Source organism: Canis lupus, chromosome 5, assembly GCF_003254725.2.
Source record: "Canis lupus dingo isolate Sandy chromosome 5, ASM325472v2, whole genome shotgun sequence".
NCBI classification, from domain to species: Eukaryota; Metazoa; Chordata; class Mammalia; order Carnivora; family Canidae; genus Canis; species Canis lupus.
In genome coordinates this window covers 36,978,262-37,004,722 of record NC_064247.1, presented here as the reverse complement: position 1 = coordinate 37,004,722, position 26,461 = coordinate 36,978,262, and the positions used below count along the sequence as shown (strand labels likewise).

The 26,461-nt window shown below is 39.8% G+C and overlaps 1 protein-coding gene across 5 annotated transcripts in view; it reads right to left on the bottom strand.

The window, feature by feature from the left end:
* ARHGAP44 (Rho GTPase activating protein 44) overlaps positions 1-26,461 on the bottom strand; it is a 168,691-nt gene that overhangs the window by 67,683 nt on the left and 74,547 nt on the right. For all 5 annotated transcript variants that reach the window (XM_025428334.3, XM_025428335.3, XM_025428336.3 and 2 more), the window contains exons 2-3: positions 10,358-10,397; positions 9,856-9,960 (exon numbers count right to left, since the gene is read on the bottom strand). In XM_025428334.3, the coding sequence (XP_025284119.1) occupies positions 9,856-9,960; positions 10,358-10,397 (145 nt within the window). The remainder of the gene's footprint in view (positions 1-9,855; positions 9,961-10,357; positions 10,398-26,461) is intronic.

The window sequence follows — 26,461 nt, the reverse complement described above, 5'->3', positions numbered from 1 at the left end:
TGTTAATCAAGATTTGAATAATGCTTTAATTTCCAAAAGTCAATCTTCCACTTCAAATTAGGAATCGGCTTTGAATACCTCCCAGAGATCTGCATGCTCTAAGGTATCTCCAGGGAAGACGTGGGAGGGAGGTTGGCCCCCAAGAGTGATTTGGAGGTTCCAGGAAGCTCATGTGGTTCCAGGGAAAGAGAGCCTGAGACACCTGTGGGGATAAGGCCCTTCACTGGGTCTAACATGTTTTCCCCTCCCTGCGCTTAGCCATGTCCCCTCCAGTGAAGTCAGATGCCTTTCCCTCAAGGGATCAACTCATTACTCATCACTTCAAATAAAGTGGGACAGTCTTCTTGGTAAAAACTACACCATGCAACTCAGTACTAATGCATCCAAATTTAAACGTCACGTTCTAGTTGTCCTACATAAGCCACCCTGTCCACATTTCTGGAGACTTCAAGGTGCAGTAGTAAACAGTATGTGATGAGAGTGGGTACTCCCACGTTGTCTTTTTTAAAAAGTTAAAAAGCTTTTTAAAGCACATTTTTTTTTAAAGTATCTAATGTGGTTAAAAAAGAAAAGAGTTTGGCAGGTATTAATGATATATGCTTGCAGAGGAACCATGCCTTAAGGTATGAGTTCTTAATCAGGAGTGATTCTGCCCTCTTGGGAACTTTGGCAATGTATGGAGGTATTTTTAACTTGTCACAACATGGGGAACATGACTGGTATCTAATGGAGAGAGGCCAGGGACACAGCTAAACATTCTGTTATGCACAGGACAGTCCTCTGAAATAATTACCAGTCCAAAACATCAAGAGTGCTGAGGTTGAGAGACCTGGTTTAAAGAGAAAGGTCTTCAATATGGAAACTTCTAAAATATCCCAATAATGAACTAGTGAAGATTCACTGCCTTAAATGTCAGATAGAACATGATACCATCACGGTATGGGTCAGCTCACACAAAGAGATCATTTTGGTTTGTGCTGGGCATCCCAAGTCCTGCGACTCCTGCCTTTAGGGCAGGGCCTCAGCTGTTCAGAATCCTTCTTTAAAATTTGACAAGGAAACAGAATTGGAAGGACCATACCTAGAACAGACTAAAGGGGACTTCCAATAGCCTAAGTTGACATCTTTTGGGTAAATATATCTACTGGTTGATGACTCGAGTTTTTCTAAATATGGTCAAAGATGAGCTCAAGTAGTCCTGTTAATAGGTGGAGCAGGGAAACTGTGCCTGTGGGTGGCTAAGGCCTGAGGGTCAAGATCAAGAGAACAAAAACAGCTGCTGAGGACTGCAAGGCTAGCCAGTGTTGGAGAAGGATGGTGGGGACAGCCAAATGTCTGTTCTGTAAACTTCACACTAGAAAAAGCAGCCCGAAGTGCAGGACTTTATTATTTTCCACTCATTATCTTCCACTCATCTAGTCACTTAACACTCTCACTAATGACTCTGAGATGCTTTCAGGTGGCAAAGAGGGTAACATTCAGTGGCAAAGTATCACAAAATGAGTTCTCCTGTTTCAATGCTCTTGTAAGTCTTATGATTTGAACACGGAGAATATCCTTTCTCTCACTTGTTCTGTGTCCTAGCTAGTTAGCTACCTGTTAGAGGACACCCTGAGAGCATGTGATCTTTAAGTGAGCTGGACTTAGGCAATCATTGGTTCCTTGCCCTCTTACCTTGTCCTTAGAACATTCATTCTACTTGCCTTGCCAAAGCTAGAAGCTGCCCTATGGACACCAGCCCTCGGAGAGTAAGGTGCTGGTGAGACCACCTGGACAGTATATGTGACCAAACCCAGTTAAGGACCCCCCAGTTTTTTTTTAAAGATTTTATTTATTTATTCATGAGATACAGAGAGAGAGAGAGAGAGAGAGAGAGAGAGAGAGAGAGGCAGAGACACAGGCAGAAGGAGAAGCAGGCTCCATGCAGGGAACCCGATGTGGGACTCAATCCTGGGTCTCCAGGATCATGCTCTGGGCTGAAGGCAGTGCTAAACTGCTGAGCCACCCAGGCTGCCCAGTTGAGGTCTCTTTATAAACTTCTAAGACTTGGCGAGTGGGTGTGATGACCTACCAATCTTGTGACCACCCAAGATGAACCTCATATATAAGCTCCTTTGCTTCTTAAACCTGCCACCTACCAAACCTGGAGTGGTCTGTCTCTTCTGGCGGTCTCTCCTTGCCCTGTGTACAAAGGCCAGTTTGGGAGACAACACTCTAATGGATTAATTTTTGACCAGGAAATACATGCATATGGCCCAAAACTCAAAAGTTACTAGAAAGTTTACAGCAACAAGTGTTCCTCCCACTCTTGACTTGTCTCTTGGATACCTAGACCAGACACCATGAGGGTGACTATCTTTTGTGTATCCTTCCATAAATACTCTAAGTGGATCCAATTATACATATGTGTACATCTGTTTTTAGTGGCTACTTTTCTCCCCACAAATGTTAGCATAGCACCACTCTGTGCCTTTCTTTCCTTTTTGTTTAGAGATACTGCTTTTATCATTTCCCATCATGACAGAGCTGTTCCATTCTTCTTTTTTTTTAATGGCTACATAGGTCACAGAACAAAGATGACAAAATTTATTTGAATAAGTCCTCAACTGATGGTGGAACTGTCACAACCCCGGGCCTGTGCTCGTAGCACAGGTGGCTCTCAAGAGGAAGAATCCCCTCTGGGACAGAGGCTGGGGGTGCATTTGTGTGCTGGGATTCCAAGGACAGGAGTGAAGGGGGTTAATTGGACAAAACCTTGGTGGAAATTAATGATTTGTTTTTATTTGTATAGATGCTTTTGAAATCAAAGAATGAGAAGGAAGTTGGCAAACAGAGGAAGGAAGAAATGAATCCAAAGTAGTATACCTTCATGTCAGAAAGGGAATAGTGACAGTCTGTAATCAAAGATGGCAGAAGAGGGGGCACCTGGGTGGCTCAGTGATTGAGCCTTTAACTCAGGTCATGATCCCAGCATCCTGGGATCGAGTCCACATTGGGCTCCCCGCAGGGAGCCTGCTTCTCCCTCTGCCTGTGTCTCTGCCTCTGCCTCTCATGAATAAATAAAATCGTTAGGAAAAAAAAAGATAGAAGTTAATGAACTGTAATCCTCAACAGACTACAAATTACTTCTATTTCTAAAGAGATTTCTCTGAGACTAAAGAAAAATTGAAGGCTCAGTAGATGGCAGGCACATGACTGCCTATACCCGAGGTGTTATCTGCTTTCTCCCCACCTTCATGGAAAAAGATATTGAGTCTCTTCATGTGAAGGATGTAAAGAAGGATTAAACTGCCCAAAGATCTACAAAAGGAGCTGAAATTGGTCTCCCTCCATGAACAAGGATCTAGGCTGAGAGCCACCCGATGTTTGGGGAGATAGTAATGCCTGGGTAAAAAGACCTAACTTAGCAAGCTTCAATCAGGCCAGCGATTTTTCAGATCAAAGAGAAGGTATTAAAAATAATCTTTCCCCTGATTCTAGAGTACTGAATTAAGGTTGGGGAAGACAGAATGTTCCAGGGTTTGGAAGTTGTCAATCTGACTTTTCTGAGATTGACTGTTCTCTCTAAAATATCTCGGGCACAAGTAACACAGTTTGTAGGATGACTCAGAGACAAAAAGTCTGATCCTAATATCCACTCTGTTTCCCCAACAGGCGCACACAGCTCCCATACCTTCTCATTCTGAAAACTGCTATCTACTCTCTTCTAATTCTGAACCCAGGCAAGTAGCTCTCTTGTGATTCACTCCCCAGAAGACACAGCCCAGACGTGCTGCTCAAGGCTCAGTAGTTCCCAATGGTCATCTCAGCTGAATGGTGGAGCCATAACAGGTTCTACTTCTTTAATATTTACTTACGTTAAGCAATGTGCTAGGCGTTTACATGGACTACCTCACCCAACTCTCAAACAACCTCACTGGGTAGGAATTCATTACTGTTATTACTGTTTCCCAAATGAAGACACAAGGGCCTACAGGACTAGCAGACTTGCCCAAGGTCAGGTATTATCAGGAAGCAGGGCAGCTGGGCTTCAATCTTAGGCAGTCAGCCTTCCAGAGCTTAAATGTGGAATCATCATGCTAAATTGCTTCTGTAGAGAACAGGAAAGATTCAAAGTGGCTTGCTGACACATTAGGCAGGTTCTGTGCCTAAAATACTCATGGGCCATCCATTCATGACACAAATGTATTTTTAGCACTGCCTACCCTGTGGCAGGCCCTGTTCTAGGCATTAAAAATACAGCCTTGATGGAGAGACAAGATCCCTGCTCCCATGGAACTCACTCAGCAGTGACGAGGAAAAGGTCACAATGATTTCAGTTCATGATACACACTCTGAAAAAATAAAAGGGAGTGATGTAATTGGGGGGAGGAATGGAACAGACACATTACATGGAAAAGGAAGCCATCTGGAGAAAAGGAAGCTGGTTATTGGAAGTGAAAAAGTTGCAGGCATGTCCATGTTCCGTGAGGTCAGTGCTTGGAGACAGTGATGACAGGGGGTGGGAGCAAGAGCTGAGCTCAGAGATGAAGGTGAAGGCACATTGTTAGGGTCTGAGGGTCAGAGTAAGGGGCTGAAATTTTACTCTACAATGGGAATCCTTTGGTGGGATTTAAGCAGGATGGTGGCAACATCTGATCTCTGGTGTAGAGAATGGATTATGAAAGGGACACGGTCATGGTAGAGTAGAAGACCTGCCAGGAATGGCCCTGTTTGGGCCAGAGATGATGCTTGTATAGACTAGGGTGAAATACTGAAGCCAATGGAAATTGGAGTAAGACATTCTCATTTGGGACATTCTCAAAGTCTGGGTGTGGAATAAAACAAATACAGGGTGATGTCTGGGAGTCAGAAGTAAGAAGGAAGTGGATTTCTGGTACGATCATGACTGTTCCATCTTCTTTGCTAGATCTTCCTCCCGCTTAAATGTTGCAGGTCGGGACGCCTGGGTGGCTCAGTGGTTGACTCTGCCTTTGGCTCAGGGTGTGATCCAGTGGTCCCCAGATCGAGTTCCACGTTCGGCTCCCTGCATGAAGCCTACTTCTCCCTCTGCCTCTCTCTGTATGTCTCTCATGAATAAATAAATGAAATTCTTAAAAAAAATAGATAAATAAAAAATAAAATAAAATGCTGTAGGTCCTGGGGTTCTTGATTCAAGGGCCATTTGTCTCCTTAGGTGATCTCATCAAATCTTATAGAGTCAAGATTCGTGCAACCCAGAGACCCTGAAAGCCCTCTCCACTCCTAAAACCCCCACATCCACTCAAGTCCAAGAGGCTCTACATCATGTATCTGCCGCTTCTGACGATTTCTCTCCATCTTCCCTGATCCCAGAACATCTTGCCTCTCACCTAGATCGCTTCCATATTTGTCTCTAATTTCCACCACAGCCTCTGCCCCCACTTATCCATTTTTCACACAATTGCCAATAAATCAGATCATGCCCCTCATGATTAAAACACTGGCTCCCATGGCTCTTAGGAATGAAGTCCAAATCTTTCCCATGCCCTTTAAGGTGTGATGGGGTCCCCACGCCGTCCATCTCCATCTTCAGCCCTCCTCATCACTGTCCATACTCCAGTCACTGGCCACCTTCGGGTTTCTCAAAGATGCCCCTGACTCCCTTCTGTCTCTGAAAATTCTGCCCATGTCACCCCATGTCCCAGAAGCACCTGTTCACCCCTTCTGGTGCCATTACTTCCTGCTGTCCTTAGAGGCCACTTCCTCACAGAAACCTTCTATTGTTTAATTCCCAGTGAGTGCTTCTTCTGAGTCCTGAAACCTTATCTGAGGAACTAATGACTCCATGGACCGGCTGCTTCCCTGTACGGACAACTGTGAGCTTCCAGAGGATGGGGATCCTTCTGGGTTTGTGGAGCACTTGGCAGGTACATGGGCTCACATGGCGGATATGGCACTTTCCAAGCATTTATCAAGGAGGTGGAGGAGGACTCCCGCTAACAGTGTATTTGCTGCATGTGACTCCCCAACAAGAAACGCCAAGGATGGTGAAACACCAAACATTTTCCTTATATGGACAGTCTTAAAACCGATGAATTAACCAGTGATTAGCCTGGACTACAGGAAGCAAAATGGAAACCTAGTTCATATCCTTTCTATTCTCCATCCCACGTAAGGAATCCAGTTTAACTCAGTGCTCACCAAATGATCCTGCTCTGGTCACTCAGGTAGTGGCAACAAAACTTAGAGTCTCTGTCGGCTCCCATGTGACAGTCAGCCCCAGCTTTTAGAGCCAAACTTTTAGAGGCATAGGATAAAAGCTTTGGTGTTGGAAACTGCACTAAACTGCTAATGAGCTTGTTTAAAAAGAAGTGACAAGGGGCACCTGGGTGGCTCAGTAAGTTAAGCATCTGCCTTCGGCTCAGGTCATGAGCTCAAGTCCCACACTAGGTTCCCTGCTCAGCGTGAAGCCTGCTTCTCCCTTGCCCTTTGCCCCTCCCCCTGCTTGTGCTCTCTTGCTCTCTCAAATAAATAAAATCTTTAAAACTACATAAATAATTTTTAAAAAAAGTGACAAATAGCAACAACCTGCCCTGCACTCCAATAAAATGCCGAACACTAGCTCTTAAATGTCTCTTCCCATTCTGAGACCCTAGGACTCCACTTGGTCACTTCAGTTGACCTCGCTCCCTTGGAGAATGACCATCTCTTCACCCTCTCTTGCTCGCTCTTTTTACTGAAGTACAGATGACACTCGATGTCACATTAGTTTCAGGTGTACAACACAGTGGTTTGACAACCCTGTGCATGAACGCTAGGCTTGCCATGAGGGTAGCTCCTATCTGTCACCATACAATGTCATTACAATACACCAACTATAGTCCCTGTGCTGTGCCTCTCATCCTCGAGACTTATTCAATCTGTAACTGGAAGCCTGGACCTCCCTACTCCCTTTCCCCAGCATTTCACCCATCCCCACATGCTCTGCCCTCTGGCCACCATCAGCTTACTCTCCATATTCACCCCTCAATCCTCTCTAAACACCCAACCACTCCTTTTAGTCTTTGTTCCTTACTTATCTCACTCCCACTTTTCTCATTCTATTTTTTTTTAAGTTTCTCATTTTTAATCTTTTTTTCTTTTCGCCTGTTCCTTGGATCTTGACACATCTCCATACCTAATAATCTCTAAGAACTGAGTACATATTTTAGGATTGAGGCAATTAGTAAGTGTCATGTCTCCTATTAAATCCCTTGATGTGTTACTTTAGAAAAAATGGAAAAATGTATTTGAGTTATGGCCTTAGAAACTTCCTCCTGCCGGTCTATGGCTGTTAAATATTTAAAAGAGCTCTCTGACTTTCTTTTTAGCCGGATCATATATTCAGTTCTATGAGGACACCAAAAGACTGATTGGCCCGAGAAATCATTGACCCCAACACTGAAGTCTGTGCAGTGAAATCACTGACCTTTACATACTTGAACACCTACATCCAGCACAGACTTCCTGCAGGTCAACCAGATGGGTGTCCAGTTTGCACTATGATCAATGGAGGAGTGTGGCTACAACCCTCAGGGCCTGACCACTGCCCCTGTGGTCTCCCTGTCAACAGAAGCCTGATCACATGTGTCCCAGCAGGTGCACCACAGCCAACCATGGCAAACCCTTTTCTCTTCGACACATATTCACCTCCTCAGCCTTCCTTGTAGTTAGGGAGACATAAGAGAAATGTTTCTGTGAAAGACTTCTTTTCTCCCTGATAAAAGCAACAACAACAAAAAAGCAGGCAAAGATAGTTCATCCTCTTACCACACTCATGCTTTCTGCCTCTGATGCAGTTATGTGAAGACGTGATGCCCGGAGCTGCAGCAGCCACATTACAACTACTGGGAGGAGCCAGAACACTGCAGAACTGCCGACCCAAAGCTGATGAATACACCTTGGGACCCGCTACTTCAGAATTTCAAGTGATATACTAAGTGCCCTTTTTGCTGAAGTCACAATTACTCCGTGCGTTCACGATGTCTTGGTATTCTGAGGCTTTGACATCTGGTGTCTTGCTGACCCAGGAAGGGATCGCCTCTGCCAGGGTTAGCCAATTCTTAGAGACAGTCAACAACTCACCCATGTGGGTGCCTTTCAAATGCAAACCAACCAATCCACAGCCTACACCTCAACTACCTCTTTTATGGGAGCTCTCATTCTCTGGGCCACCGTCCACCTGCCCTAACCACTTCAGGGCCAGGTACCAGACAACTAGAGATGGTCCTGTGTCCCAGGACCTACTGAGGTTGCTCAAAGCAAGCCAATCCTAAACCTCTCTACACTACCTCACCCACTCCTCCCAAGCGAAAGCACAATTGAGTCTCTTGCCCACATTTTCCTCCTTCTATCCTGAGTAATCCTGATGCTTCTCCATGTGGTCCTACACACAGTCTGCTCTGCCCTCCATCAAATTTATGTCAGTGATCATCTTATCTGTTGGCCTCACCATATCTTAAGTTTTCTATTAATATACTATATTTTAGAACATGTGCCTCCTAACTGATATAGCTTACAAGACCCTCAATTCAATTAAAACCCAACAAATCTAGGTGATTTTACCTCATCCCAGAAAAAACGATGCTAGTAGTAATCAACCTACCAACACCGAAGGCCAGTTTCAACCCTCTAGTGGTAACACTCAGTTGATACTGCTGATACTAAAATATTCTGTATTGTAGACCAGTCATTTTAAAAACATTACTTCTTAGAACAAATGAAAGGAAGTGGGTCACAGGCAGGCCTGGCAGCAGGCCCCTACCCAAATGTCTATCTCCTGGAGTCCCACCTTAGGTGTTTGTTTAATTAATGGGTTTCATGACTCTCCCTTTAGACTATTCAGGCTCCCCTGGCTGAAATTCCTGATACACACAGAATTACCTCCATAGATATTTTCCAAACCTGTGAATGTTTTATTTCTACCATACGAAAGAGATTCCTGCTGGGAATATTAATAAAGAAGAGACCAGGGCTGGGAAGAAGACAGGATGATTGACAGGGCAGGCAAAGCGGGTTCTTGTAGTGCAGCGTAAGACGGGGATGAAGTGTCAGGACACATCACGTGCCTGTCACTAGAAATAAGGCCACAGGAGCTGGGGGTGTCAGGCTCAGAGAGACCACTGGGAAGCAGAAGTCAACAGTAACTCCAGGTCAGAGACAATCAGACACCAAACATGTTGACTGTAAACTCAAGGAGGATTAAAACATCCTGAATGGCAGATCCCTTGTAATAAAGCCAAAGGAACATCTAAGACTATATTTTAATCTTTGGTGGAGCTGGGGGCAAAGGAGGAGGTCAGGAGGGAAGTGAGCCAGCAATGATTGTTTCCAGCCAGAACCATTCAACAGAATCACAATAAGCAACACCTGTTATTACTAATGTAGGTTACATAGAAGACGTTAGGATAACCTTCCTTCAGCAGGCTCCCTTTAACTGTTTTGTTACAGGGAAAATAATTTTCCAAGGGTCTTTACAGGTCACCTGTAACCTCCAAAACCATAGTATCATTTTTTCCATGAGATCTTAAGGTACTATGGAGGTACATGGAATTTATGAATGAGCTGGAGCAGAGAAGACAAAGGTTGAAGCTTCCCTAACAGTGGAGTCCAAGGAGAACAAAGAGAGGGACCATGTCCAGCCTGCTCAGGATGGGGGATGTTTCAGGCAGCATTAGAGGGCAGGACGAGGGAGGAAGGGGCTGCCACACCATGGAAACACACCACTTGTAAATTCTCAGACACAGAAATGGCTATGAGACACAGTTACACCAAACACAGCCCCAGGAGTGGGTCCCCTGTCCTCCGTAGGCAAGTTTGAAGCTGCCAGCGGGCATTGGGTAGGAAGGCACTTACAGAACGCTTGTCGGCCTCGGCCCCTTGCTGGCCCTGGAGACATGCAGTGAGCTTCTTGTGCGTGCTATGGGAAACTTGCTTCACCAGCTCCAGGCGCTTCTCCACCTGCAGACAGAGCAGTGGGTGGCATAAGCAGGTGAGGGCAAGGTCAGCAGAGGTGGGGCCATCGTCTGGATGACTGTGGGAAAACTGTCTGACCCACGCTCTACAGAGGCAAGCACTGCTGGGGGAGACAACACGCAATGCTGGAGAATAGGAGGAGGAGCGGTCGCTGACTGAGGGGCTCTCTGTTTTAACCCTGCAGTCAAATGACTGCCATGTCTCCCAAATACTCTTCCCTAAATCAGTATTTAAAAACCATAAAGGAGAAAAAGTTACGTCTACAGAGACTGCACAAGGAACAGTTTGAGCAGCCTGAACAGCATTGGGAACAGCATTGGGCTCAGTTTTAATGGGAAGACATATTTGGTTTCCATACACGAGTGGCCGGTGAAGACCTTACCTGAAGCAGGTCTTCACTCAGAACTTCAGTCTTTTCTGCCCTAAAGAGAAAAAGAGAGAAACGTATCAGAAAAAAAAAAAAAAAAAAAATTGGAACACAGTTTCATACTTATTCCCCACTTTCTCTATCCATGGCAAAACTAGAAAAACAGACATCAGTAGCAGAGATTTATATTAAAAGAAAATACAGACAATACTGGGATTTACTGGGAACCTTAATAACCTCTGGCAAACAAGATCTTCCAAAAAGCCTTCTGCTATACACTTGAACCTAGATGAAGGACAGCAAATATTTCTTTCTTTCCAGATATTCTTTAAGTAACAGGATGAAGCATGTTCCCCAACCTGAACCCCATGGCCTCTGCTAAACAAGCAAGTGAAAGTAACAGAAATCTGAGCAGGGATCAATAAACAGCAAAACAAGGGGGAAAACACTGAGTCCTGGTGACCAACGCAAATGTCACCATTGAGATGTGTCCCCACCAGAGAGTGGGGGGCTGGATTCTGAGATTAACACATTCAAAGGGTAGAACTTGGACGCTGGCTGAAATTGCCCCAACCCCTGTGTCACATCAGGGGAGAATGAGGATCTTCTTTGGGGCAAAGCATTCTCAATTTATTGTCTGGAGAATCTCAGAGATAGGGTTCAGTTAATGATTTCTCTCGCATACCTGTGTTCTCTGTGTCTCTGAGAGTCTCTCTCTCTCTCTCTCCTTCTCATGCTCATACATACAAACTACAAATTCCCATGAAAACAAATTATCAAAACTAAAGATACAGAGAAGGGGTGCCTGGGTGGCTCAGTGGTTGAGCATCTGCCTTTGGCTCAGGTCATAATCCTGGGGTCCTGGGATCAACTCCCACACCCGGTTCCCCACAGGGACCCTGCTTCTCCCTCTGCCTGTGTCTCTGCTTCTTTCTCTTGTCTTTCATGAATAAAATCTTTAAAAAATAAATAAGTAAAAAATATAAAAATAAAGATACAGAGAAGAAGAAACAACTTATAGAGAGCCTGAAGGACTTCGATGACCAGAATCATCAAAGACTGACATATGTACAAAATGTTGAAGAACAAATGATACATTCAAACACTAGTATGAGGACCTGTGCTTCTGGGAGGACAGAGTGAATACATTTCACCTATTTCCCTCACTAAGTGAAAACAAAACCCTGGAACCTTCCATATAAAACAAAAAAGAAAACACTTCAAGGTGGACAGAAGACAGACTGGCTAGCTACCACCAGGCCCGATGAATGGCATGGTGTGGTGGGGAGTTTTGCTTCATGTTATTCCACACATGGAGCTTTAGAAGTTATGAATCAAAACAGCAGTGAGAATAGACAAAACAAGCCCAACAAAAACCAGATCTCTGTAGCCAAAGAATCAGGAAAGAAGCAACCTGGCAAGATAGAAAATGTTCATAGACAGTAATTGCTCACTCTAGCCAAATGCTACAGAAAGTAACAAAAAAACAAAAAACACAACTGTTGTCCTACTCCATCCATATGAGCAAACACTGGGAAAGGAGCCTAGCCTTCCATACTTACCAGGCTGTATAACAAGGCACCAAATCCCACTCCCCCCCCCCCCACCCCCATCTGCCTGGCTAGTGTAGCATCATAGGCATTTGGAGGTGGGACATTTATCACTGCTGGGCCATAACACTGGAAACCACATGAATGGTCCACACATCTATCCCTCACACTCCCTCAGGAAGTGATGTAGCAGGAGGCAGAAGAGAGAGTCAGGACTTTTGTCAACATCCAGTAATAACAAAACCATTCTCTGCCATGGCATCAATGCAAGTCACGTGGGGACCTATAATGAATCACTCTCACCCCTCTCAGCTGGGGAGGTATCAATGAAGGCCTAACAGGGAGCCAAAATTCCCACTCCCACCCAGCAGTAATGAGCAGCACCACCCTCTAGGGGGACTGGGAGCCAGTGAAGGCCAAGTGGCAAAACCTGGACTTCTATTTCCAGCTGGCAGAAACAAAGTAGAATTCTCCCTTCCCCTGCTGGAATGATAGGGGAAAAAAAATCAGCTAAAAGAGAAAGTTTCAATAAAACCTAGAATTTCGGGCAGCCCCTGTGGTGCAGCGGTTTAGCGCCGCCCGCAGCCTAGGGCGTGATCCTGGCGACCCTGGATCGAGTCCCACGTCAGGCTCTCTGTATGATGCCTGCTTCTCCCTCTGCCTGTGTCTCTGCCTCTCTGTCTCTATGAATAAATAAATGAAATTTATAAAAAAAAAACCCTAGAATTTCATAATATAAAACAATACTCAAATTTCAGGAAAAAATTGCTTATCATATCAAGAATCAGAAAGATCTCAAGTTGAATGAAGATCATCAATAAATGCCAACAGCAGAATAACAGAGATGTTTGAATTATCTGACAAAGACTTTAAAAGTATTTGCTGTGAAAATGCTTGGATGAGCATTTATGAACATGCTTGAAACAACAAACAAAAAAACCCAGTCTCAGAACAGAAGATGATTTTAAAAAGAACAAAATGAACATTTTAGAGTTGAAAAATGCAACGATAAATTTAAAAATCCCAGTGGACAGGTTCAACTCTAGAATGGAGGAAGCAGAGGAAAAATTGGTGAACTGGAAGAAAACACAAGAAAAATTTCCCAGTCTACACAACAGAGCAAAAGTAGACCAAACAAACAAACAAGAACAAGAGACCTGTGGAATTATAACAGAGGATTAAGTATTTATGGCATCAGAATCCCAGAAACAGGATAAGAAGGTAGGGCTGAAAAATAGTCAAAGAAATAATGGCTAAAAAGTTACCAAATTTGGCAAAAGATGTAATACTCAAGAAGCTGGGCAAACCCAAACGGGATAAACACAAAGAGGTCCTCACCAAGATTCATAGTCAAATTTCTGAAACTAAAGACAAAGATTTGACTGCAGAGAGACAAAAATGATACCTTACAAACAGAGAGGAAACAATTTGAATTACAGATTTCTGATGGGAAATTACAGAGGACAGCAGGAAGTGGCACACCATTTCTCAAGTACTGAAGGAAAAGAACTGCTAACCTACAATCCTACATTCAGTGAAAATATCCTTCAGGAATGAAAAAAGTCAAGATATTCTCAGATAAAGGAAGACTAACAAAATGTGCCATAAGCAGGCCTGCCTTAAAGAATAGCTAAAATTTCTAGACAAAAAACAATCAAAAAAGAAATGGTAAAAGAAATAACCTTGAAGTATCAGGAAGAAAAGAAAACACTATCATGAAAAATAGTAAATAGTTTTTTTTCTCCTCTGGAGTCTTCTAAGTTGATGGTTGAAGCAAAATTCATAACATTGGGTATGTGGCTCTAAATGTATACAGAGGAAATATTTAATACAATTATATTATAATTGGGAGAGGGTAAAGGGACATAAAGGGAAGTAAAGTTTCTAGATTTCACTCAAACTAGTAAAATAATGGTACCAGAAGACTGTGATAAACTTTGTATATGTAATACACCTTGATCCACCACTAAAACAGATACACAAGGAGATACACTCAAAAAAGCTTTAGAGAAGTCAAAATTTAACTCAGGAGAAAGAAAGAAAAGGAAAACAAAACAATGAAAAACAAAATAAAACAAAAAATGAAATGGTACACAAGTCTTAAGATAGATGGACTTATATTAAATATAAAAGGCCTAAACACACCAATTAAAAGACAGAGATTGGCAGAGTGGATTAAAAATACATTGTCTAGGAGCACCTCAGTGGCTCAGTCAGTTAAGCATCTGCCTTGGTCTCACGTCATGATCTCGGGGTCCTGGGATCGAGCCCCATGTCGAGCTCCCTGCTCAGTGGGGAGTCTGCTTCTCCCTCTCCCTCTGACCTTTTCCCCAATCATGCTTTTTCTCTCTTTCTTTCTCTCAGGTAAATTAATAAAATCTTTGAAAAATATATGTTGTCTAAAAGAATCTCACTTCAAATATAATTATATAAGTAGACTGAAAGTAAAATTGTAGAAAAATATACTATGTGAACATTAGTCAAAAACAAGCAGGAATGGCTATATTAACATATGAAGTAGATTTCAATATAGAGAAAATGACCAGAGACAGAAAGTAACCTAATGTGATGATAAAAAGTCAATCTACCATGAAGACACAGCAATCCTAAATGTAAATAAACTAAACAACAAAACTGCAAAATGTGAAGAACTTCTAAAATTAAAAGGAGACAAAGACAAATTCACATTTACAACTGGAGACTTCAATATCTCCTTTCTCAACAATTGACAGACCAATTAGATAAAAAAAAATTAGGGAGAATAAGAGCACAATAACTCCATTAATCAATACAATTGAATGACATTTATAGGAGACTCCATTTAACATCAGAATACACATTCTTTTCCAGCGCTCAAAGAACATATACCAAGACAGACAACATGTAGGGCCATAAGACAAACCTCGATTCATTTGAAATAACTGAAATAATATGTGATGTACTCTCTGACCACAGTAGATTCAAAATAGAAATCAGTAACAGAAAGATAAGACAGAAATACTTGTAAAATCCAAATACTTGGACACAAAATAAAAACACTTCAGGGCACCTGGGTGGCTCATCGGTTGAGCATCTGCTTTTGGCTCAGATTGTAATCTCAGGATCCTGGAATCAAGTCCCACAGCAGGCTCCCTACAGAGAGCCTGCTTCTCTCATTGCCTATGTCTCTGCCTCTCTATGTCTCTCATGAATAAACAAATAAAATCTTTTAAAAAATACTTCTAAATAATCCATGGGTCAAAGAGAAAGTCTCAAAAAAAATAAATAAAAAGTACTAGACTGAATAAAAATGAAAATACAATGTATCAAAATGTTGGATACAGCCAGAGCAGTGCTAAGAGGGAAACTGACAGCACCAAATCCATACATTTAGGAAAAGAAACATTCTCAAATTAAAATCTCAGTTTTTACTGGAACACCTATAAAAAGTTAACCAAAACATATCCAAAATAAGGTGAAAGAAGGATATCATAAGGGCAGAAATGAATTAATTTAAAACAAAAGATGCTAAAAGAGAAAAAATCAATGATAGAGTTGGTTCTTTGAAAAAAATAAGTAAAACTGAAAAACACTATAGCATGACTGAAGAGAAAGAGAAGACAAATTACCAATAATTGGAGTGAAACAGGACATATCACTACAGAACCCTATAAATTTCAAAATGTCTTCAAACAACCTTACATACATAAATTTGACAACTTATATGACATGGGCTAATTCTTCAAAAAACACAAACTATCATAATATACCCAAAAGGAATAGATGACTTGAATAGCCTTATAGCTAGTAGGAAACTGAACTTGTATTATTAAGTTCCCCCAAAAAAACCTTCAGATCCAAAAGGCTTCACAAAAGAATTCTACCAAATGTTTAAAGACATTAGTTTGACCTTGGGTTAAGCAATGAGTTCTCAGATATGATATCAAAAGCATGATCCATGAAAGAAAAAGAATTGGTGCATTAAATTTCATCAAAACTAACAGCTTTTGTTCTATGAAAGGCAGTGTTAAAAAATGGAAAGACAACCCACAGAAAGAGAAAATATTTGCAGACCAGATACATGAAAAGAATTACAGCCAGAATATATAAAGAACTTTCAAACTCAACAATAAGAAAAAAAATCCTATTAAAAAACAGGCAAAAATTGGAACAGAAACTTTATCAAGGAAGATACATGGATGGCAAATAAGCATAAGAAAAACCTCTCGACACAAAATGATAAAACCCCTATGGAAAACAGCTTGGTAGTTTCTTATGAATTTGAACATGCACTTGCCACACAACCTAGCAATGCTACCTCAGAGAAAATAAAATTTACATTCATACACACACTAATACAACATCTCATGAATGTTCACAGCAGCTTTATTTGCAATAACAAGAAGTTGGAAGCAACCCAAACCGTCAACAACTGAATGGATTAATAACAGAATACTACTCAACAATATAAACAGGATGGGAATACTGATGCATGCCACAAATGGACAGATCTCAGAAACATGCTCAGTGAAAACAGCACTCTCAGAAGGTTATACCCATACTGAATGACTCCATTTCACCTTTAGCTGGAAAGGTGAAATGATAGAGATGGAAAACAGTACTGAGTGACACCAAATGGGGTGGAGGAGGGTTTGCCTCCAAAGGGAATTTAAGGTAATGGACTGCTCCATATCCTGTTTGTGGGTGGTGGTTTAAACAAAATTGTATGTGTTAAAACTCCAAGAACTGTACTGAAAACATGAGGCTTACTTTGTGTAAGTTTTTAAAGTAAAAAGAAAAAATAATTTTCAAAGATTTTACTTATTTGAGATAGAGACAGCAAGAATGGGGTGAGGGGCGGCAAGGGAGAAGGAGAAGCAGACTCCTCCTTGAAAAGGGAGTTGGACACAGGGCTGGATCCCAGGACCCTGAGATCATGACCTGAGCTGAAGGCAGACAACTACCTGAGCCACTCAAGTACCCCTTAAAGTATATTTCTAAAATAACAGATAACAGACACTAGTCAAGTCAAGAAGGAAGTCTGACTGGAGTCAAGTATTCTAAGCTCCTAGTATTGATTGTTAGAGGTGGTAAAGTGATCATTTAGATTTTGTTAGGCTAAAAATTACATGATAGGGCAGCCCGGGTGGCTCAGCGGCTTAGCACTGCCTTCCGCCCAGGGCGTGATCCTGGAGTCCCAGGATCAAGTCCTACATCGGGCTCCCTGCAGGGAGCCTGCTTCTCCCTCTGCCTGTGTCTCTGCCTCTCTCTCTGTGTCTCTCATGAATAAATAAAATCTTTAAAAATAATAATAATAAAATAAAAATTACATGATAAACATTTGAAGGGCAGCACTAAAAGAGCAGAAATCAAGTATGTATCTTCCACACTAATAGAGGGGAAAATACCAAAACAGCATAACAATCCACAGTAAAAACTAGATGAATCAAAACAAGGGGAATAGACAGTAGCAGATGAAGCAGTATAGGAAAAAAAAAAAAAAAAGAAAAAGTAGCATGAAGTAAAATGGCAGCCACCAGTTCAAATATATTATTAATAAAAATGGATAAAATATGTCAGTTAAAAGCTAAAGATGTTCAGTTTAGAAATAATAATAAAATAATAAAAAGTTTTAGCTCTATTCCAAATTCTGTTTAATTCCAAATTCTAGCTCTATGCTAATTCCAAAAAGTGAAACACAAAGAATTGGGAAGATTAAAAAAACAAACAAACAAACAAACATACCAGGCTATTTCCAATTAATATTACTGTTGGCCAAATAGACTTCAAAGCAAAAAACAAACCAAAAAACTACCCAAAACCAAAAACCAAAAGAAGATATTATAAAGGGAGAGGGGATCCCAATACAATGAAAAAGTCTACCTCATAAAGAGCCTGTAAGAATCTGAACTTGAATGTACCTGATTAGAATCACAAAATATATAAATCAAAACAGATAAAACTTGAAGGAAGCCCTACAAAAATATATCATAATAAAGTGTCATCATTCCTCTTTTAATTAATGAGAGGTAAACACAAAAAAGAAGTTAGTAAAGATATAGAGGAAACATAAGTTCACAGATTTGACAGATATAAATGGAACCTTGAATCTAATCATTTCAGAATATAAATTCTTCTCATTAAGTGCACATTAAGTATTCATTTCCAAAACTTAACCACTTTATTAGTCTAAAAAGCACATCTTGGTAAACACCATACAATGTTCTCTTACCCCAATGCTATTTAGGTTGAAATAATTAACTAAAAAGTTAAAATTCAAAACAGCACACATACAAGATTTGGAAACCTTAAAACAATTCTAAATAGATTAAAAAGAAATGCTTAGAAATTTAAAATATTTAGAATTGAAAAACATTCAAAATCTCAAACTTGCCAGCAAAGTGATACTTTCAAAAAAATACAAAAACTCAAATGCTTATTTTAGGAGAGGCTGAAAATATTGAGAAATATAAATACAATAAAATTAAAGAAATGAAAAGGAAGAAAATAACAAAGAGAAGACATTAGTAAAATAGAAAAAAACATAATAGAATCACAATAGTCAAAAGCTAATTCTTTGAAAAGGCTAACAAAATAGTAAATATTTATAGGATTTATCCAGAAAAAGACAAAAAAAATGAGAAAAGGAATAGAAGAACAATAATAGGAAATAAAAGTGGAATATAATGAGTGATACTGCAGAGGTTAAAAAGATAAGTGAAAGTTATGAACAGCTTTATTTTGAAAACACACAAAATGGCCAAATAGCTAGAAAAATAAAGCAAGCCCAAACTGACTCAAGAATAAATAGGAAGGCCAAATACTCCTATAAACCTTTAAAACACACACACACACACACACACACACATACATACACACACAGTAAAACAGTAATTAAATAACTTTCCACAAGGAAAAAAAGAAGACCAAGATATTTAATAGGAAAATTTTCAACAAATGTTTCTTTCTAAACTTGTACAAACTCTTCAAAAGAATAAAAAAGCAACACACACAGCTCATTCTAAGAGATAAGTATAACTTGTGACCAAAACTAGACAAGAATGCACAAAGAAAATTACAGATTGGTCCTACATTAGCAATCATAACAAATATTCTTAAAAAAATAATAAATTAGCACATTATGAACAAATTAGATTAATTGCTAGAACACAGAGTAGGTTTTTTTAAAGAGTTTTTTTAAAGACTTTATTTATTTATTCGTGAGAGACACACAGAGAGAGAAGCAGGCTCCAGGCAGAGAGCCTGATGCAGAACTCAGTCCCAGGACTCTAGGATCATGCTGTGAGCTGAAGACAGATGCTCAACCACTGAGCCACCCAGGCTTCCCAAAAAGATTTTAACTAATCTCTGCACCCAAAGTGGAACTCGAACTCAAATCCCTGAGACCAAGAATCACATGCTCCACCAACTGAGCTCCCAAGAGTAGTTTAACTTTATATATCTGCAAGTATAATCACATTGACTTCAAGGATAAACCATACTATCTCAAACAACACAGACAAAATATTTACTAAAGCACAATGCCTATTCATAAAAAAATCCTTACCTTTGTTTTTTTAAACATATCTATAAAACATTATTCTTAATGAGAACATGTTAAAAACATTCCCTTTAAGGTCAAGAATAAGACAACAATGCCTACTATCACTTTCCAGTCAGCTCAGTAAGACTTAAAAACTGAAGAGAAAGAACACAAACTGACATAATCTATAGAAGTTATTAAAAATAATGAAAGCTTAGAATGATAGCTGGATATAAAAGCAATATAACAAAATCAATATAACCAGGAAATACTTAGAAAATCTAATTTTAAAAATCATTTAACACAGAAAAAAGGTAGAATAAATTTGATAAAAGATGGGCAATATCTTACAGAGGAAAAAATTAGTAAAAGACATTTACAAAGACAAATTGAGAGATATACTGTAGTTATGGATAGAAAGAATTAACTTTATAAAGATAAAAGTTCTCTTTATATCAGTGCAACTTCAATAAAAAATCCAAATAAGGACTTTTAAAAACTAATTTAATGAGCTGAATCTAAAACTTATATGAAATTGCAAAGACATAAGAAAAAAAAATCATCCTTAGAAAGAATAGGCTAGAGGAGTTTCACTACCAGATACTGAAACTATTTAATAAAGTCAGAGCAATTAAGACAGTACTCTATCAGTGTTCACACTGAACATGAGAACTGAAGAGAGTGTCCAGAAATATACCTAAACACACAAAAAAATGATAGAGATATTATCCAAGGATTGCGGAAAAGGGGTGTGATTCAATATGTAGTGCTGGGTCAACTGCATATCAAAAAAAGGGAAGGGAAGGGGAGGGAAGGGGAAGGGGAGGAAAGGGGAAGGGAAGGGGAGGGAAAGGGGAAGGAAAGGGGAAGGGATAGGGGAGGGAAGAAAAGGGGGAGGAAGGGGGGAGGGAGGGAAAAACGGGAGAAAGGAGGGAAGGGGAAGGGAGGGAAAGGGAAGGGGGAAGGGAAGGGAAGGGAAGGAAGGGAAAGGGAAGGGAAGGGAAGGGAAGGGAGGGGAAGGAGGGAAGGGAGGGAGGGAAGGAAGGGAAGGGAAGGGAAGGGAAGGGAGGGAAGGAAAGAAAGGGAAAAGGAAGAAAGGGAAGGGACAAGAAAGGGAAGAAGGAAGGGAAAAAAGAAGGAAAGAAGAAGGAAAGAAGAGAAAGAAAGAAAGAAAAGAAGAAAAGAAAGAAAAAGAAAGAAAGGAAGAAAAGGAAAGAAAGAAAGAAAAGAAGAAGAAAGAAAGAAAGGAAAGAAAGAAAAGAAAGAAGAAGAAAGAAAAGAAGAAAGAAAAGAAAAGAAAAGAAAAGAAAAGAAAGAAAAAGGAAAAGAGAGTTTTACCCAAAACCATGCATAAAAACCAATCTCCAATGAATTAAAGACTTAAATTTAAATCATAAGACACTAAACTGGGAAAATACATATATAACGTCTTATATTTCTGACCATGGAATGAGACTTTGGAGAAACAAAAGATTAACTATAAAAGAAAGGAATAATAAATATATTTACATAAAAATTAACTTCTGTTACAATAGTTGAAAAAAAATATAAAGAATCAGGAAATGGAGGAAGACATATGTAAAAAAAAAAATGTTTAACTGCCAAAGGATTAACATCCATGTTGTATCAGAAACTTCCAAAAGTCAATGAAAAAAGAAAAAAAGGAATAACTCAATAGAAAAATAATCTGAAGACCAGCATTTCTTAAATGAGAAACTTCTAATCATTAACAAAAATATTAAAAAGTGGCCAACCTCATTAGTAACCAGGAATATACAAATTAAACCTGCACAGAGATACCATTCTCTACCAACCTGACAAAAATGTATGTCTGACAATTCCAAACAATGAAGATAGGGAGTAAGGGAAATCTCTACAAAGCACTACCACAAGTATAAATTGTTAAAAAGCACTGTGGATAACAATGTGTCATTATCTTGTACATCTGACACTGAAACTCAGTATCCAAACAAAACATCTTTTAACAGCACGGACGCAGAATATTTACTCTTATTATGTCTGATGTACTCTAACACTTCTATTACACTCACTAAATTGATTCCATTATCTCTAATGGGTTGGAACCTGTATTCAAAAAACACTATCCTAGAGAAACCCCCGCATATGTACCAGGAGACATTTACAAAACATTCCTACCAGGTTTTTTGTTTTTGTGAAGTTTTTTGTAAAATAAAGAAAAAAAATAGGGGAAAAAAGTCCTTCAAAAAGAGAATAAAGATGTACCAGAAATAATAAGATACTGAGGAATAAACCTAACAAAGAGGTCAAAGACCTGTTACTCTGAAAACTATAAAACAATGATGAAAGAAATTGAAGATAACAAAGAAATGGAAAACCATTCCAAGCTCGTGAAGCTCATGGATTGGAAGAACAAATGCTGTTCACATGTCTATAGTATGCAAAACAATCTACACATTTAATCCTATCAAAATACCAATAGCATTTTTCACAGAACTAGAACAATCCTAAAATTTGTATGGAACCACAACAGACCCCGAATAGCCAAAGCAATCCTGAAAAAGAAAAGGAAAGCTGGAGGCATCACAATTCCAGACTTCAAGTTATATTTCAAAGCTGTAGTCCTCAAAACAGTATGCTACTGGCACAAATACAAATACATGGATCAATGGAACAGAAAAGAATCCAGAAATAAACCCACAATTACATGGTCAATTAATTTTTGACAAAGCAGGAAGGAATACCCAACAGGAAAAAGTGTCTTGAACAAATCCGGTTGGGGAAACTGGACAGCTATATGCAAAAGAAGGAATACTCAACCACTTTCCAATACTATACACAAACATGAACTCAAAATGGATTAAAGACCTCAATGAGTGTGAGACCTGAAACGACAAAAATCCTAGAAGAGAAGACAGGTAGTAACTTGACATACCTTCTTTCAAGATACATCTCCTGAGGTAAGGGAAACAAAAGCAACAATAAACTATTGGGACTTCATCAAAATAAAAACCTCTGCCAAGTAAAGGAAAATAATAAAACTAAAAGGCAACCTATGGAATGGGAGAAGATATTTGCAAATGATAAAGGGTTAGCATCCAAAATATAGGAGGAATTTATAAAACTCAACATCCAAAAAACAAATAATCCAATTCAAAAATTGGCAGAACACATGAACAGACATTTCTCCAAAGACATACAGAGGGCCAAAAGACACATGAAAAGATGCTCATCATCACTTATTATCAGGGAAATGCAAATCAAAACTATAATGAGATATCACCTCACACCTGCTAGAATGGCTAAAATCAACAATACAAGAAACAACAGGTGTTGTGAGGATGTGGAGAAAAAGGAACCCTTGTGCACTGTTGGTGGGAATGCAAACTGGTGCAGCCACTGTAGAAACAGTGTGGAGGTTCCTCAGAATGTTAAAAATAGAATTATGTCATGATCCAGTAATCACAGGATTGGGTATTTACCCAAATACAAGAATACTAATTCAAAGGGATACATGTACCTCATGTTTATAGCAGCATTACTCGCAATAGCCATGACATGGAAGCAGCCCAAGTGTCCATCAACTGATGAATGGATAAAGAAGATGTAGTATATATACACAATAGAATATTAGTCAAAAAAAAGAATGAAATCTCACCATTTGTAATGACATGGATGGAGCTACTGGGTATAAAGCTAAGTAAAACAAGTCAGTCAAATACCATGCGATTTCAGTCATAAGGAGAATTTAAGAAACAAAACAAATGAGCAAAGGGATAGAAAGTAGAGAAAGAGAAATCATATATAATATATATAAACATTTTTTTAAGATTTTATTTGAGAGAGAAAAAGGGAGAGAGGGAGAAGTATACTCCCTGCTGAGCGAGGAGCCCAATGGTGATTCTTGAAAGCAGTGTCGAATAGGTGAAAAAATAACAGAAAGACTACTTAAATTATACCACTTCCATAAAATTCAAAGCTAAACAACATACTGTTAAGGGATAAAACAGATGTAGCAAAATGAAAAGAAAGCAAAATTACAATTGCAAAATTTCAAATAGTGGTTATCTCTGAAAAAAGATAGATTGGATTGGAGGGATATACAGGTGGCTTCCACATAATTGGTAGTGAGTTTGATTCTAAATTTGTATAGTAGGTTCATGGCATATAGGTAATCTGTGTATTAAACAATAGATAATATAACAAAATAACAAAAGTCAACCGTTAAGTATCTAGCATAAACTTTTATAAATGATTACCACAATCCCACAAAAACCAACCAAAAAATTATACCCATTGGATTCTCTATATTTTGGTTAAAAAAAAAACATACACACATATACCTCACATATACCTTATATATACACATAATGTATATATAATATAAACATATCATGTTATTAATTTTATATATAATTTTTAACACATACAAATTTTATATATGTAAACATCTTTAAAGTTTTTACTTTTTGCTTAAAAAAAAAAAAGAGTTGAGTTATAGGATCCAGACAGTTGTTAGCTACAGCAATTACAAACACATTAACTAGATGCAAACCAAAATAACCAATAAAAACATTGTAGCTACCCCCTGATAAGAAAACTACAAGTTCTGGTTCTCTGAAGGAAAGTCTCTTGTACTGGAGACAAATTCTGCTCAAGCTTGTTCTTAAAAATTTGGGGTCATAAACTTATTTGAAGAGCCAAAGGATTTAAGAAAGTTCAAGAACACCTTTTATTGAGGGAAAGACTCAACGATATTGAGTTGGGAGGAACAAGGAAGTCAACCCATTTTCCACTCCTCTGAGACGAATTCCTTCCATCACTCTTGAGGCATTTCAACAGAGCATGAGACTGACCAATGGACGGTTATCTTCAAGGAATAGAAGTGGGCTAACAGGTGACGCTATTTTTAGGAAGCCTAGTATTTTTGGCCTCATCTTTGTAAATGAAAGACAGAGCATCATCCATTATCAAGACAATGAAAAAAAAAAAAAATAAAAATAAAAATAAAAAAAAAAAAAAAAAAAAAAAGACAATGAACACTACCTACCATTTTCAGGGGATGAGTCATCATCCCATGAGATGACAAGCACTGGGTACATCTGGGTACAAGTCATGTCTTTTTTATTTTTCACATCAACAGACTAAAGCAAAACAGAACTCTAGCAAGCTGGTCTAAAAATTGTGCATTGTTCTACTTATGAGCTTCAGGAGAACAATCAACACCACCTACAAAAATCTTGATTGTCAGTAGCATTACACATGAGCATGTTCAGTCATGGTGGCATTTCCCAAAATGTGTTCCGTGAAAAAAAGACACAGAAGAAAAAGGTCCTATGGACAACTAATTAAACACTGGATACTGTGTTCTCCATTAATGGAGTCTCATTAAAATGTTAGAGGTTCCAAGAAGTCCTACAGTAAATAAAATGTTTTAATGTGAGCTAGTCTATCATTCCCCGGCTGTATAAAAATAAGCAAATATATCTCTTATGACACCAAGTGCCAAATATACTCTAGGAATAATGTGAAGCAGAAGGAAATATTCACTACGCTACATCTTGATTCTGGAAATCTCCCCTGATATGCTACCTAGGAGTTATGGCCTCATCACAGAAGGACCTTTGGTGGGACCAAGAGCTAAAGCAATCAGGACTTTCCAGCTGCCATTACAGAAGTCACTGAGCAAGGCAGCGAGGCTGCTTTTCCAGCAGAGAGAGTCTCCTTACAAACCATTTCAGATATGAGGTCATCAACTTGCAACACCCAAAAAGTTGCCAAATCCCCTTATTTTCATATCACTAATATTTTTGCAGCCCCTGTGGGCTCTCTTTCTGTTTGGATGGTCCCAGGCTAGCCCAGTAAGGCTCAGCCATGAACTGCCATCAGATCCTCCCAGTTGAGGTCTGCATCTCCACCATCTTCACCCTCCCATTCATCATTCACACTGTCCTGAGACATCATGCAGAGGAAGCAACAGGACCAGACGGGGGGCAAGGAGGGTAAAGGCAAAATGTGGGTATCAGCCTCTACTGTGGCTTTCCCAGGAAGGAATGGGGGTCGCAAGCCACTGAGCAGGTTTAGGACTGGATCATTTGAGTAATTCTCGTGGGCTCTGGGCTATCACGAAGGTCTCTAGATGTCCAGGACCTGGCCCTGGGTGACTTAAGGCAGGGGACAGAGTCCAGACTGCAGAAGCCTGATGCAAGGTGGGTGCAGGTACGGATTTAGGATTGGTGGGTCTGTGTACCAAAGATGTGCTTGCAGGCCAGTTGTTTGCTATCTCTAGAAATTAGTTGGCCCTGGGAAGGGCAGTGTCTGCTGGGTCAGCGAGGTTGCAGATGCCAAAGAGCACCAACGATCCAGAAAATATAATTCAGTCACTCATTCCTTTAAAAACCTAGAAGGTATTATTCTACCCATTTAAAAAATGTTTTTTAATTTTTAAAAAGATTTATTTATTTGTTTGTTTGTTTGTTTGAGAGAGAGAGAGAGAGAGAGAGAAAGACTTGGGAGTGGGAGAGGCAGAAGCAGATTCCCCACTGAGCAGGGAGCCCCATGCAGAGCTCAGTCCCAGGACCCGGGATTATGACCTGAGCCAAAGGCACATACTTAACTGACTGAGCACCCAGGTCCCCCTATACTCATTGTTTTGTTTTGTTTTTAATGAGAAAATGAGGTTACTGTGCATTATCACTGCCTCAGTACAACAGGCAAAGGGTAGTCCCTAGACTTACAGCATCAGCATCACTTCGAAATTTCTTAGAAACGAAATTCTCCAACACCAGCTCAGACCTACAGAGTCAGGAATTCTCTGGGAGTGAGGTCCAGCCATCTGCATTGTAAGTAGCCCTCCATTCTGAGTCTGAAGCACGCTAAGAAATACTGTTGTACGGAATAAAATCTAAAATCCCTGGTCTGGAAAATCCCATTCTGAGTCAACAGATTTAGCTCTTCAAAGTCCTCTATCCCCATCCTTCTACTCCCAGCCATCCTCCCACTGTTCATTCCATCTGGCCTGCCTGATAGACCCTACGCTCCAGGCACACCTAACTTTCACTGAACAAG